Below are 15,318 nucleotides of genomic sequence, written 5' to 3'. Positions count from 1 at the left end.
GTGAATCTTTGTTTCTGCTTATTTTTTTAAAATATTTTTTTTTACTACAATTTAATTAAAGATAAACCTTATTGTAAAAGACAATGGGGGGTTATTTATGAAAGGTAAATCCACTTTGCACTACAAGTGCAAACTACAAGTTTATAAAAATGTTTAAAATAAACATTATTGTAACATTACAGTGTAGTTTGTTAAAATAAATAAAAAACGTATTCGATAGTTATAATGATTCCATTCATGTCCAGGCTGTGGGCAGTGCAGTGCTGGATGTTACTCATGACTGCAAGCCAAGCTGGTTCTTGGGCTAAGCCAGACAGTGTGGCCTATTGTGGGAAGTGCGGTCATGTGAACAATCTAACGTTAAGGCAGTCTCCCGATTTAGAGATGAGCTGACACTGCAGGTAGTATAAAGCCAATTCCTTCTTCCAGGAGTTGTCCCTTTGCTCTACTTTCAGTGTTATATTTGTTGCATTTGGAGTGGTGGGCAGAACCTTGCCACTCCATCAGCCAGCATACCTCCACTACCTTACTCTAAGTAACGTAATTAAACCCCACTGGATACAAAGCGGGGGTCTCATGAGTGTCCCAAGTTAACTCTTCCTCTACTGTACCATCAGGCTGAGGCCCTCCATGATGCTGGTCTGCTCCTGGTTCCTATGAGAGACAGACCGCTAAGGAGGGAGCCCAAGAAGTGCCCCCCTTGCTACTGGAGGACACCTTACCAAGGTACCACGCCTCAACTGGTTGCCTTGTGTCTTCGGTGTGGACTTAGTTACCTTTAGTAAGTTGCTTGGTACATTTACAAAATACCGTTGTGTAGTGTACTTGATACCGTTCCACTCATGCACCCTTTAGTATCTTCAGACCAGGCTCACCAAAGTTTTACTGAAAGTCTTGCAGAGTAACATAACAATGTGCAAACAAAGTCCAGAACATCCTAACCCTGACTAAATGTCTGTTTAGTGGCTGCCCAGCCATACCTTTGAAAGGAGAAAGTCCATTAACTGGTGGAAGTCCATACTTGGCAGTGTTGCAGTCTTTTGTGAGACTACAATGTGCAGCAGCGTTCCGTGCAGGCTCCTCTATCCCTCTAGGCAGGTGATTGCTGGCTGTAAAGGGCTACATCTTCCTCTGTGTACATCTTTCTGCTTCCTATGTGGCAGGGCTTGTCTAGGCAGAGCCTTCCCCCTTTTTATATGATACAGAGAGTAGGGCAGAGCACTGCAAAAAGCCAGCGAGCCAGGAGAGATAGCATTATTCTTCCCTAACCTGGGCAGCCTAGCTGGCTCACTAAAATGATGCATGCTCCTTGCAGGCACCCGATTTAAGCTTTTCTACAAGCCTCTCTGTGCCACCTGTGCATGTTGGCGCACAGAGACCGCTGCACACATCTGCAAAGGGAAAAAGTGCACTTGTCGCAGGGACGCCATAGAAAGCCTTGGCGATAGGAACCATTGCAGAAATGGAAGAGAAAATTTGATTTTTGTCAGTTATAAAAAAAAAATCTATTTATTTTAATAATTTAAATAATACATCGCAGCGGAAGAAAAAGGAGGGCATCTGAAGCTGTATGTATCCTTCTAATAAAATCTTTGTAATCTGTTAACATTTATAGAAACGTTCAAAATATATTTTTGAAAATGAAACTTTGCTGTACACAAATGCATTTCTTTCCAGACATCATATAAAATGTAGTGTTTGCTTATATAACGCTATGTATTTCTCTGATACAGCATTAGGTGGCACAAAAGAAGACGCGATCGTTAACAAAACATTCTTAGAAAATAATTATTCTAAAATGTTGGCAATGATCGTGCACCTAGTGCAGCATTCTGTTTGGAAAATACACTCTCTGAATCTATTCTGAAAATATTTTGTAAATAAAAAGGTTGGAGCTTTGCCTTAACATCTCCTGGATACCCTGAGTAAATCTTGTACTTCCTTCTAGTTATTTCCTTGTTGAAGCACATTGGTGCCCACCTCTTTCCTTCCTATTACTTTACATGTACACTGAGTAGGAGTGTCCACAGCCATGACTGTAAATGCATCAGAGAGTTCAGCTGTTGTATAGACAGATCAGGCCATCCCTGTGCTGTGTTTTCTCTGTGAAGGGGAGGAGGGAAATCTGATAATAGTAATAAAGTCCATGTCTGCATAACCCAGCCCATGAAATTTGTCCCCTGGTCTTTAGCACACTTCAACTTTTTTTCTTTGTGTTGCAACATTCCCTCCCTATCATCGGCTGGTGTACTGAGACAAGGTACAGTAAAAAAAAAAAATCCTTTGCCAGTCTCATTTATTATGTCACTCTGTCTTGTAGTAATGCCACAAGCAGTATTACCAGTCATTTCTCATAGTAATAATCCTGATTTAGGACTACTAAACTTGACCATGAGGCATGGGATCCTAGGTATGTTTCTGAATGAAGGCTCAGAATCTGAGGATTGTCAGTTCTGTTCCCCGTGTTTCAGTAATTGCCACACTTTCTCCTCTGCTCATAGCGTTTGCCTCTTTACAATCTCCATGTGATATTTAAAATGTAATCTATGACTGTTGTCAGTAATGAATTGCTAGGGGTCACAAATAACCTCCCAGGGTATTGTGAGGCCAAATATTTCCACTAATGTTTAAGGTTAATATAAGTACCGGTAGTTTAATCATTAACCACTTACAGACCGGACCATTTTGCTGGTCAAAGACCAGACCACTTTTTGCGATTCGGCACTGCGTCGCTTTAACTGACAATTGCGCGGTCGTGTGACGTGGCTCCCAAACAAAATTGACGTCCTTTCTTTCCCACAAATAGAGCTTTCTTTTGGTGGTATTTGATCACCCCTGTTTTTTAAATTTTTTGCGCTATAAACAAAAATAGAGCGACAATTTTTTTAAAAACGCATTATTTTTTACTTTTTGTTATAATAAATCCCCCAAAAATATATAAAAAAACATTTTTTTCCCTCATTTTAGGCCAATACGTATTCTTCTACATATTATTCTACGATTATTGATTGGTTTGTGCAAAAGTTTTAGCGTTTACAAAATAGGGATAGTTTTATGGCATGTTTTATTAATAATTTTTTATTATTTTTTTTTTTTTACTAGTAATGGCGGCTATCAGCGATTTTTATTGTGACTGCAACATTATGGCGGACACATCGGACATTTTTGACACATTTTTGGGACCATTGTCATTTATACAGTAATCACTGCTATATAAATGCAGTGATTCCTGTGTAAATGACACTGGCAGTGAAGGGGTTAACCAGTGGTTGGCAGTGTAGGGGTTAAGTGTTCCTAGGAGTGTGTTACTAACTGTGGGGGGGTTTGGCTTTCATTTAGTGAACACTGATCTCTGCTCCAATCACATGGAGCAGAGATCAGCGTCACTAGTTGCTAGGCAGAATGGAGAAATGCTGTTTACACGGCATTTCCTCCATTCAGCCGTCCCGTGAGACGATCGCGGGTATGCCCGCGGCGATTGAGTCCGCGGCACGTTTGCGATGGCAGGGCGGCATTAAAGATTGGACGTACCTGTACACCAATATGCCTGCCCATGCCATTCTGCCGACGTACATCGGCGTGCGCTGGTCGGGAACCGGTTAACATGTACGAAGATGGATTTATGAGGAACATATGCACAGGAAATAACCTAAAGACTCCTTTTCTTTTTTTCTATATTATACAATATTGTGAAGACCAACATCAATCTCACAATGGGGCCCTCATTAGCATTCCTATACCTTTTGGGTTTTATGTCTTTGTATGTCTAATGCCCCATACACACGAACGGAAATTCAGCCAGCAAAAGTCCGATGTGAGCTTTTGGTCGGAAACTCCGACCATGTGTATACTCAATCGGACTTTTACTGGAGGAATTTCCGCCACCAAAAGACTGAGAGCAGGTTCTCTATTTTTCCATCAGAAAAAGTTCCTATCGGAAATTCCGTTCGCCTGTATGCAATTCCAGCGCGCAAAAAAAAAACATGCATACTCGGAAGCATTGAACTTAATTTTCCTAGCTCGTCGTAGTGTTTTTTACGTCAACGCGTTCTTGGCGGTCGAAAGTTCAGAGAACTTGTATGTGACTGTGTGTATGCAAGCCAAGCTTGAGCGGAATTCCGTTGGAAAAGCCATCCAAGATTTTTCTGACGGAAATTCTGCTTGGCATAAGGGTGCTGGGAAAGGAAACGGTTAATATGTGTTTTAGCTCTGATAGGATTGCAGTCAGGGGCAGACTGACAACTCATGGAGCCCCCGGGCAATAGGAGATTTATGGGGCCCCCGGGCAATCGGACATTATGGGGCCACACAGTATACAATCACACAGTATACACAGACATGTTTCTATTGGCTGAGAAGGTACTGGAGAGGCGGGGTAGCTATAATCTAAGGATTTTTAGACCAAAAGGATGTCGGTAAGGGACATTTCAGAGACAGCTGTAAAAAAAAAAAAACACAGATTTTTACATACTTTCCCTGGTTTTACTGAGGCTGGCAACCCTGATGGGGCCCCCTAGTGGCATGGGGCCCTCGGGCAGTGCCTGAGTGGCCCAATGGTCAGTCCGCCCCTGATTGCAGTGGATGTGCCCTATCTAATTCGGTTTGCGGGCATGTAAAGGAGAAGTGTAGGGTGTGGTGCATTATGGCAAAGAGTTTTCAGTTGGCAATTAACCTGTCTGCTGTGGTAAGGCCAATCCTTGCCAGCGTGTAAACCCCTCTCCCAGCAAGTGAACCCTACAGGCAGAGATGTAGCTTGGAGAGAAATACACTATATTACCAAAATATTGGGTTGCCTGCCTTTACACACGCATGAACGTTAATGGCATCCCAGTCTTACTCCGTAAGGGTTCAGTATTGAGTTGGCCCACCCTTTGGAGCTATAACAGCTTCAACTCTTCTGGGAAGGCTGTCCACAAGGTTTAGGAGTGTGTCTATGGAAATGTTTGATCTTTCTTCCGAGAGAAGACCTGGCTCGCAATCTCCATCTCAAAGGTGTTCTATCGAGTTGAGGTCAGGGCTCTGTGCAGGCCAGTCAAGTTCCTCTACCCCAAACTCACTCATCCATGTCTTTATGGACCTTGCTTTGTGCACTGGTCCAAATCATTTGGTGGAGGGGGGATTATGCTGTGGGGTTATTTTCAGGGGTTGGGCTTGGCCCCTTGGTTCCATTGAACTCTTAAGGCGTCAGCATACCAAGACATTTTGGAAAATTTCATGCACCCAACTTTGTAGAAACAGTTTGGGGATGGCCCCTTCCTGTTCCAACATGACTTTGCACCAGTGCACAAACAAGGTCCATAAAGATATGGATGAGCGAGTTTGGGGTGGAGGAACTTGACTGGCCTGCACAGAGTCCTGGCCTCAGCCCGGCAGAACACCTTTGCAATGAATTAAAGCGGAGAAGAGTTGAAGCTGTTATAGCTGCAAAGGTTGCGCTAACTCAATATTGAACCCTACAGATTAAGACTGGGATGCCATTAAAGGAGTTGTAAAGGCAGAAGGTTTTTTTTTATCTTAATGCATTCTATACATTACCACCAATTACCTAACTGAGCTCCTTCTCTCTCCAGCAATGTCTACGATCCCCTCAGCCATCCATTACACTCCTCCTGATTGGCTCCCGTGGCTGTCAATAAAAATCAGCCAATCAGGGGAGAGAGGGGGTGGGGCCAGGTCAGGGTTCCATCTCTGAATCGATACATGGAGCTCTGACTCGGCATGGGTGACAACCTATAACAAGCTACTGGTTGAGGGGCACTCAAAAGGAGGAAGGGACTAGGAGCAACAAAGAAGGATCCCAGAAGAGGAGGATCTGTGCTGCTCTGTGCACAGAGGAGGTAAGTATAACATGTTTGTTATTTAAAAAAGAAAAAAAAAAAAGCCGTTGCAATCTTTTTAAAGTTCATGTGCATGTAAAGGCAGGTGTCCCAATAGTTTTGGTAATATAGTGTATGTACAGTACCTTGAAAAAGTATTCATACCCCTTGAAACTTTCCACATTTTGTCATGTTACAACCAAAAACGTAAATGTATTTTATTGGGATTTTATGTGATGGACCAACACAAAGTGGCACCTAATTGTGAAGTGGAAGGAAAATGATAAATGGTTTTCAAAATTTCTTACTAATAAATATCTGAAGAAATGGCGTGCATTTGTATTCAGCCCACTTTACTCTGATATTCCTAACTAAAATCTACTGGAACCACCTGTGTGTAAGTTAATCTCAGCATAAATACAGCTGTTCTGTGAAGCCCTTAGAGGTTTGTTAGAGAGCTTTAGTGAATAAACAGCATTATAAAGCCCAAGGAACACACTAGACAAGTCAGGTATAAAGTTGTGGAGAAGTTTAAAGCAGGGTTAGGTTATAAAAAAAAAAAATCCCAAGCTTTGAACATCTCAAGGAACACTGTTCAATTAATCATCTGAAAATGAAAAGAGTATGGCACAACTACAAACCTACCAAGACATGGTCGTCCACCTAAACTGACAGGCCAGGCAAGGAGAGCATTAATCAGAGAAGCAGCCAATAGGTCCTTGGTAACTCTGGGAGCTGCAGAGATCCACAGCTCAGGTGAGAGAATCTGCCCACAGGACAACTATTAGTTGTGCGCTCCACAAATCTGGCTTTTATGGAAGAGTTGCAAGAAGAAAGTCATTGTTGAAAGAAAGCTATAAGAGGTCCCGTTGGCAGTTGCAAGAAGCCAGGTCAGGGACACACCAAACATGTGAAAGAAGGTACTTTGGTCAGATGAGACCTAGATTGAACATTTTAGCCTAAAAGCAAAACACTGTGTGTGGCAGAAAACTAACACTGCACATTACCCTGAACACACCATCCCCACCGTGAAACATGGTGGTGGCAGCATCGTTGTAATTGTAAGTTATAATTGCAGAGAAAGGTGGTTCTACAAAGTATTGATTCAGGGGGGCGAGTCAAAAACGCCCCTCCCCACCTCTCCACCCTAAACAATAACACCCCTCCCCATCCATCCACCTTAAACAATAACCCACCTGTCCACCCTGAACAATAACACCCCTCCTCACCTCTCCGCCCTACACAACAACACCCCTCTCTACCCTAAGCAATAACCCCCTCTCCACCCTAAACAATAACCCCCTCCTCATGCAAAAATGTCACTCTCTAGATGTGCAAAGCTGGTAGAGACATCCTGTAATTGCAGAGAAAGGTGATTCTACAAAGTATTGATTCAGGGGGGCACGTCAAAAGCCCCTCCCCACCTCTCCACCCTAAACAATAACCCTCATCCCCATCCATCCACCCTAAACAATAACACCCCTCCCCACCCTATGCTATAACGCCCTCTCCACCCTAAACAATAACACCCCTCCCCACCCTATGCTATAACGCCCTCTCCACCCTAAACAATAACAACCCTCCCCACCTCTCCAACCTAAACAATAAAACCCTCCCCATCTCTCCCCCCTAAACAATAACACCCCACCTCTTCACCCTAAACTATAACTCCCTCCCCACCCTTAACAATAACACCCCTCCCCACCTCTCCACCCTAAACCATAACCCCCTCCCCACCTCTGCCCCCTAAACAATAACCCCCTCACTCTTTAGATGTGCAAAGCTGGTAGAGACATCCCCAAAAACACTTGCAGCTGTAAATGCAGAGAAAGGTGGTTCTGAAAAGTATTGATTCAGGGGGGCTGAGTCAATAACGCCCTTCCCCCCTCTCCACTCTAAACAATAACACCCCTCCCCATCTATCCACCCTAAACAATAACACCACTCCCCACCTCTCTGCCTTAAACAATAACACCCTTCCCCACCTCTCCGTCCTGAACAATAACACCCTTCCCCACCTCTCCGCCCTAAACAATAACCCCCTCCTCACGCAAAATTGTCACTCTAGATGTGCAAAGCTGGTAGAGACATCCCCAGAAAAAAAAAGACTTGCAGTTGTAATTTCAGAGAATGGTGGTTCTTCAAAGTATTAATTCAGGGGGGCCAAGTCAAAAACGCCCCTCCCACCTCTCCACCCTAAACAATAATGCCCCTTCCTACCGTTTCACCTTAAACAATAACACTCCTCCCGATCTCTCCACCCTAAACAATAACACCCCTCCTCACCCTAAACCAGTGCTTCTCAATTATTTTCTATCATGCCCCCCCAGGAAGAAGAAAACATTTTGCGCCCCCGCGCGACTGTAAATAGTATCATTTGTCTATAAAATTGTTATAAGTACACCTCTACTTAACACTGTATCCTTATTAACGTATATGAGAATAAAAAAAGAAAGAAATGTGGATCAATTTACAAGAAAAATAGCTTTATTAACTGTAGCAGAAAAGATTTAACGGAGCACAATAAAAGCCTTTTCATCAGAACACTGACCTTTTTTGGCTGAATCGGTGGTGTCCCCTTTTATGTGTCTTCAACTCCTTTCTTTTAGGCGTTTTTCTGTACAAAGGACCAATTTCCGGGTCTAAAAGTCACACGGGTGGGTTTGGCCAATCAGGATAGAGCATCATCTCTATCCAATCGGGTCCTCTGCATGTGTCACGTGCGTTGGCGGTCACGTGGTCCTCCGCGTCGGGCTGCTACTGGGGCTGCACTGGGTCAATCTCCAGTGTTCGCGCCACGCTGGCCTCTCTCTCCAGCTGTAGAGTTGCTAGGCAACCAACGCCGTGTGGGACGCCGCTTGCGAGTGAGTTGGATGATCCGTTCTAGACATCCAATATGACAGTATTTGCTGAGGTCAAACGAGCCCCCCTTTACGGAGCCTCGCGCTCACTTTATAGATGTGCAAAGCTTGTGGAGACATCCCCAAAAAAGACTTGCAGCTGTAATTGCAGAGAAGGTGGTTCCACAAGGTATTGATTCAGGGGGAGTCAAAAACACCCCTCCCCACCTCTCCACCCTAAACAATAACACCCCTCCCCATCTATCCACCCTAAACAATAACACCCACCTCTCCACCCTAAACAAAACGCCCTCCCCACCCTAAACACTAACACCCCTCCTCACCTCTCTGCCCTAAACAATAAACACTACCTCTCCGCCCTAAATAATAAACACCCCCTCCCCACCTCTCCACCCTAAACAATACCACTCCCCACCCTAAACAATAACCCCCTCTCCACCAAAATAGTTACTTCCGATGAGAATCCCGATCGTGTGTATGCAGCATTAGGCTCGGTTCACACAGGGGCGACTTGTCCAGGCGACTTAGCCGCCTGACAAGTCGCGCTCTGTTCTGTACTATGGAACCGTTCTAATAGGAGCGACTCAAGTCGCTCCGACTTAGAAAAAAGGTTCCTGTACTACTTTTGGGGCGACTTCAGGCGACTTGCATTGACTTCTATACAGAAGTCGTTTTGCAAGTCGGCGCTGAAGTCGTTTGCAGGTCGCGTCTGTGAGTCGCGCTGCAAGTCGTGCCGCCCCTGTGTGAACCGAGCCTTGGAGTATGCAAAAGACTTGAGACTGGGGCTGAGGTTCACCTTCCAGAAGGACAATGACCTTAAATATACAGCCAGAACTACAATGCAATGGTTTAGATCAAAGCATATTCATGTGTTAGAATGGCCGGTCAAAGTCCAGACCTCAATCCAATTGAGGCAAGACTTGAAAATTGCTGTCAGAGCTTGAGCTATTTCGCAAAGAGGAATGGGCAAAAATGTCACTCTCTAGATGTGCAAAGCTGGTAGAGACATCCCCAAAAAGACTTGTAGCTGTAATTGCAGTGAAAGGCGATTCTACAAAGTATTGACTCAGGGGGGCTTAATACAAATGCACACCATACTTTTCACATATTTATTTGTAAAAACATTTGAAAACCATTTATCATTTTCCTTCCACTTCACAATTATGTGCCACTTTGTGTTGGTCTATTAAATAAAATCCCAATAAAATACATTTAGGTTTTTGGTTGTAAAATGATAAAATGTGGAAAATGTCAAGGGGTATGAATACTTTTTCAAGGCACTGTATGTTCTTCTATGACAGCCTTTCTTAACCATGGTTGCTTGTAATTCCTTGACTAACTAATAATGTAACCATTAATGTAAAGTATATTCTTCTCTCAAGTGTCCACCAATGTGAAGGCCCTTGTACTACTCTTCATAAATGTAAGGGCCTCTTCTCTGCTGACCACCAATGTAAGAAAGGCCCTTTTCTCCACTCTTTATCGATGTATAGTGAACAAAAGTGACAGGACACTGCAGTTTTCATTGTCCACTTTTCTTTTTTTAGTAATTATTATTGTTTTATTTTAATTCTGTGATTATATAAAGCAAGGTTTTATGATTATATCTACAATGTACCTATCATGCTAATGTACTGTGAGCTGTAGATGAAACCATTTTAAGCAGGGATTCCTGAAGACCCAAAATTTATTTCAGGGGTTCCTCTAGTGTAAAACAGTTGAAAAAGGCTATTCCACTTGGGTGTTTAGTTTATATTTGATTCCACATAAATTTATTGTATTTTCTTGGCAGGCTGTGTGTTGTCATGTGGCTTCTACTGCTAGGGATTCTAGCTGTGGTCTACATATACAAATGGAATCAAAAACGTCTGATCCTCCCAAATCTCACAAACAAGTATGTGCTGATTACAGGATGCGACTCTGGCTTTGGAAATTTAGCAGCAAAACAGCTGGACAAACGTGGACTAAATGTTCTTGCAGCTTGCTTGACTACAAAAGGAGCTGAAGACCTGAAAAAGGAGGCATCCCGTAGGCTGCGGACTGTGATCCTAGATGTCACAGACAGCCAAAGTGTGAGCCTTACAGCCAAGTGGGTAGCTGATATTGTAGGAGATAAGGGTGAGTGATTTGACTCTGTTGAATGTTATGCGATATTCCTCAATCTTCTTACATTACAGAACACCTGAAAAAAATAATAAAGATTATCGCAGCTTAAAAGTGTTATTAAACCCACAACAGTAAAATCAGTCTATATATGTAGTAAGGCATGCTTGTTATACTCACTATGGAACCTAAGTGGTTAATCCTTTCTTCTAAAGTCCCCATATCTATCTGCTGATAAAACAGAGCCTTGGGAGCAAGCTGCACATGTCTTAGTTTGGTATGTATTGCTAGAGAGTATTTTTTTTTTTTTTTGGAGAGTCCTAGTGATCAGCACAGGCAAGGGCGGACTGACCATCGGGCAGTTCGGGCGCTGCCCAAGGGCCTGTTCACCAGTAGGGGGCCCCATGACCAGCTTCCACATCGATCATCCCATCTATCACAGATAGCTGAGGGGTAGATCGATCCCAAAACACTGCTCCCTAAGAGACTGCTGCAGTGTAAACGGACCTCTTGTGATGCACTCCTCCCCGCCGGCCCCTCCTTCCCTCCCGTCCACCCCAGGTGCTTGTATTTGTCATCACCTCGGACGGACGAGAAGAGAGGAGGGGCCGGTGTCCTATCAAATATGGTCCCCCACCGGATAGTGTCCACTGTGTACTGCGCATGCGCAGTACACAGCACACAGAGATTCTGAAAATAGCCAAGGATGAACCGCGCCTGCGCCGTGAGTCCACGTTCTATCCCCACCATCCAAGTGGACATAGAGTTAGAATAAAAAGAGCCGAGCGCAGCAAGGCCGAGCCCGAAGCTCCCACGCAAGGGGCCCTCTAATTTTCACAACCCTCTGTCCGCTTGGATGGGGGGGCTAACACCTACACACACGGCGCAGGCGCCGTTCATATTCAGAGATTTTCCGAAGCACATGCGCAGTACGGGGCGGACACTATATGATGGCAGGACACTATCTGCTAGAGCTGTACGATTCTGGGAAAAATTAGAATCACAATTCTTTTGCTTAGAATGAAGATCATGATTCTCTCACGATTCTCAAAAAACTGTTTTATTTGAAAAATTTACAATCTCTGAGAACATTAGGTTATCAAACCAAATGGCAATAAAATAAGCCATACAGAAAAGGGAGATCATCACTATAAAACTGGATAACACATGAATGTAATTTTGCATGTAGTGGTCACTGGCCACATCCCTGGATTGTATAGAACATACAAAGGACTGTTCCTCCCCCTTGGGTGGGACTTTTAAGGCCACAAACAAACACTGAAGTGCATTAGAAATTTGATTTATTTCACATATATAGATCACATAATGGTCAATGGTTAAAAAGAATAATTTGTTTTGCTTTGTTTGTCACATGTATTATACCACATCTAGTGGTGTATGCCTTTTTTAACCATTGATCATTGTTGTATGCTCTATCTGTTTATGTAAAAATCAATCAATTTTTCTGACGCACTTCAGTGTTTGTGGCCTTAAAAGTTCCATCCAAGGGGGATTTGGGAACAGTCCTTTGTTCTAAAATAACTTAAGCCATAACACTGGCTTCAATCAAACAAAATGTGAAATAAAGAAATTACAATTACTTCAAAAAACATTCAGGTAACAGTTACTAACAGATCATCTTCACTGTCAGTGTCAGTGTTGCCTAAGAACAGATAAGAGTGTAAATCCAAGGAGACAAGCGTTCGGATAGTTGTTGCTGTGAGCCTGAAGCTGGAACTGGTGCCCCTTCGCTTTGTGCAGCTTTGAAAAAGCTACCCAAGGTTCAGGTTGTGAATGTACTGTAGTGGCCACATCCCTGGATTGTATAGAACAAAGGACTGTTCCTTCCCCCTTGGCCTTTGGATGGGACTTTTAAGGCTACACTGAAGTGCATTAGAAATTGATTTATTTTTATATAAAGATACATCATCACATACAATGATCAATGGTTAAAAAGATAATTTGTTTTGCTTTGTTTGTCACATGTATTATTATACCACATCTAGTGGTTATGCCTTTAAGTCTTTAACCATTGATCATTGATGTTGTGTGATCTCTCTTTTTATGTAAAAATAAATCAATTTTCTAATAAACTTCAGTCAGTGTTTGTGGCCTTAAAAGTCCCATCCAAGGGGGATTGGGGAACAGTCCTTTGTTCTAAAATAATAAGCCATAGTAGTACTCTGGCTTCAATCAAACACATTTTAAAGAAATGACAATGAATGTAATGAAAAAACAAAGTGAAAGAAAGAAATTACAATTACATTCAAAAAACATCATATTACTACCTGAATGTTTTTAAATGTAATTGTAATGTCAGATAAAGATAACAGATTTAAAGATTTTTAGCTAGAAACACGAGCCTATCCACATTTTGTGGCTTCAGTGCAGAACGGCGACAAGTGACAATGTTGCCCCCTGTGCTAAAAACCCTTTCAGAAGGGGAACTGGTTGCAGGAATGCAAAGGTATTTTCTGGCCAGTGCAGACAATCTCTGATACTGCTCCTTGTGAGTCTTCCACCAGACTAACGGATCATCTTCACTGTCAGTGTTGCCTAAGATCAGATAAGAGTGTAGCTCCAAGGACAAGCTTTCGGATTGTTGTTGGTGTGAGCCTGAGGCTGGATCTGATGCCCCTTCATTTGCCGATTTGAAAAAGCTACCCAAGCTCTTTCGAGCCTTCTTTGCATGACATTGTCCACTAGGAGTTGTAGGGGGGGGGCTTTCCTTAACTGTTGTTAGTTTTGACATCTCCTCTTTTAGTCTGTTCTGGACAGCAGTTTTGTTATCTTCATTAACGCAAGTCATCTTAAACCTGGGATCAAGGGTTGTGGCTATGTCGAGAAGGTCTTGTGTTTTTTGGTCCTGATATTTTTCCTCCAGATACCCCATTATCCTTTGCTTTCATTGTGCAAATAAGATCAGAGTTATCTTCCTTAACAGCCAAAACAGAAGACTGAAATAGGTGTAGAGCAGGTTTCACAGAAGAGACACTGACATATTGCTGTCCTGTAAGAGCATCTGTGAAGTCTGCCAGTGGGGCGAGAGTCTTGTCCACAGCCTCCAGGAATCTCTAGGTCTTGCCATGTTGGCAGCTTGCTGCTCAAGTATCCTCCTCACCATAGCCTGCCTAGATCCCCACCTTGTTGGGCACTCTGTCTTGAGCTTGTGGTCTGGTAAACAGAGTTGTTTTTGTGCCTCAGAAAGCTCCCTCTTCCTCCTCCAACTATAGCTAAAACACCCGACAAGCTTTTTGCACAAACCCATAGCACGCTCAATTCGTGGGTCCTTCATTGCATTCTCTATTGCGAGATGAAGCCTATGGCCAAAACACTGCAATCGTGTCCAGTGATTTATGGATATGGCCTTTACAATGTTGCTTCCGTTGTCTGTAGTGATGCACACAAGATTCTTCTCCTCCAATTTCCAGTTGATGAGAGCATCCTTTAATCCCTGTGCCAAAGCTTCGCCAGTGTGGTCCTTAGGGAAAAACCCAGTTTGTAGGCACCGACTTGTCATCTCAAAATCATCATTAATGAAATGGATTGTTAAACTCATGTATGGTTCCATTGCTCTGCTGGACCATAAATCTGAAGTTGCTGCAAAATTAACTACATCTTGCAATTCCATTGCAACTCTTTCACGACATTTGACCTACAGACCAGGGATTGCAACAGGTGAAAAATAAGTATGAGAGGGCAATTGAAAGCGCTTATCAAGGCTTTGAATTTGTTTTTTTAAACCCCTCTTTTTCAACAGTGGTCATGGGAGCCATGTCTTTAGCCAGGTGAAATGTGATTGCTTCTTTTATTTCTTTGCGTCTGAGAGAGTTTGTCGAGTACGGTGTTGCATTAAATAATGTTCCTTTAATTGACATTTGTTTCGTATGCTTGCACTCCTTGCAGGTACTTTGTGATTGAGCAGTATTCTTTTTCCCTACCGTCTCATATTCTTGTATGTTATTAAGTTTCAGGTGATTAAACAGATTGGTGGTGTTACCCTTTGGTGCACAAACAATGGCTAAACATTGCTTGCAGTAGATGGTTTGCTGAGTGTCATCATCTGGTTTGAATCCGAAATAAGCCCACACTTGGGAATAAGCTCCTCTTTTTGGAACAAAAACATCTGGGTTTTTAATTTTATCAGACTCACTTGCGCATTGCTCTACCTCTGAGTCTGTGCCTGGGCAGCCTCTGCACTGTCTGCATTATCTGCACCAGCCTCTGCTGCCTCGCTCATTTTTCTACAGCCAGGCACTGCAGGCGCCAGGCAGGCACCCCCAGTGATTGTGCTGATACAGAAGACCCCACCTGGGCTAAAGAGTCCTGTGTATATTCTCCAAATCTCTCTTTCCGTTATATTCAACTGGGTGTGATGTGGTGGACGGAAGCAGACAGATCTGTTGACAATGTTCTTGTTGTATTTACCTAGAGAAAACAAATTGAGAGCGCACACTGTAATTTGCCTTAGTTTGAAAACACTGTCTTAAGTTGCAGCTAGCTATATGCACATTGCACATGCATGCACTATTGCACTC

At 43.1% G+C, this 15,318-nt stretch overlaps 1 protein-coding gene across 1 annotated transcript in view; it reads left to right on the top strand.

The window, feature by feature from the left end:
• The first annotated feature begins 2,100 nt into the window (after positions 1 to 2,100).
• Positions 2,101 to 15,318, top strand: part of LOC143983622 (retinol dehydrogenase 16-like) — a 65,877-nt gene continuing 52,659 nt past the window's right edge. The window contains exons 1-2 of the mRNA XM_077483544.1: positions 2,101 to 2,260; positions 10,470 to 10,795. Of these exons, the coding sequence (XP_077339670.1) occupies positions 10,483 to 10,795 (313 nt within the window). The 5' untranslated portion in view covers positions 2,101 to 2,260; positions 10,470 to 10,482. The remainder of the gene's footprint in view (positions 2,261 to 10,469; positions 10,796 to 15,318) is intronic.

Source organism: Lithobates pipiens, unplaced genomic scaffold (genome assembly GCF_037356315.1).
Source record: "Lithobates pipiens isolate NorthernLeopardFrog02 unplaced genomic scaffold, aLitPip1_a1.2 Scaffold_16, whole genome shotgun sequence".
Classification (NCBI taxonomy): domain Eukaryota; kingdom Metazoa; phylum Chordata; class Amphibia; order Anura; family Ranidae; genus Lithobates; species Lithobates pipiens.
The sequence above is the reverse complement of the archived record's forward strand: the minus strand, read 5'-3'. Positions and strand labels throughout refer to the sequence as shown.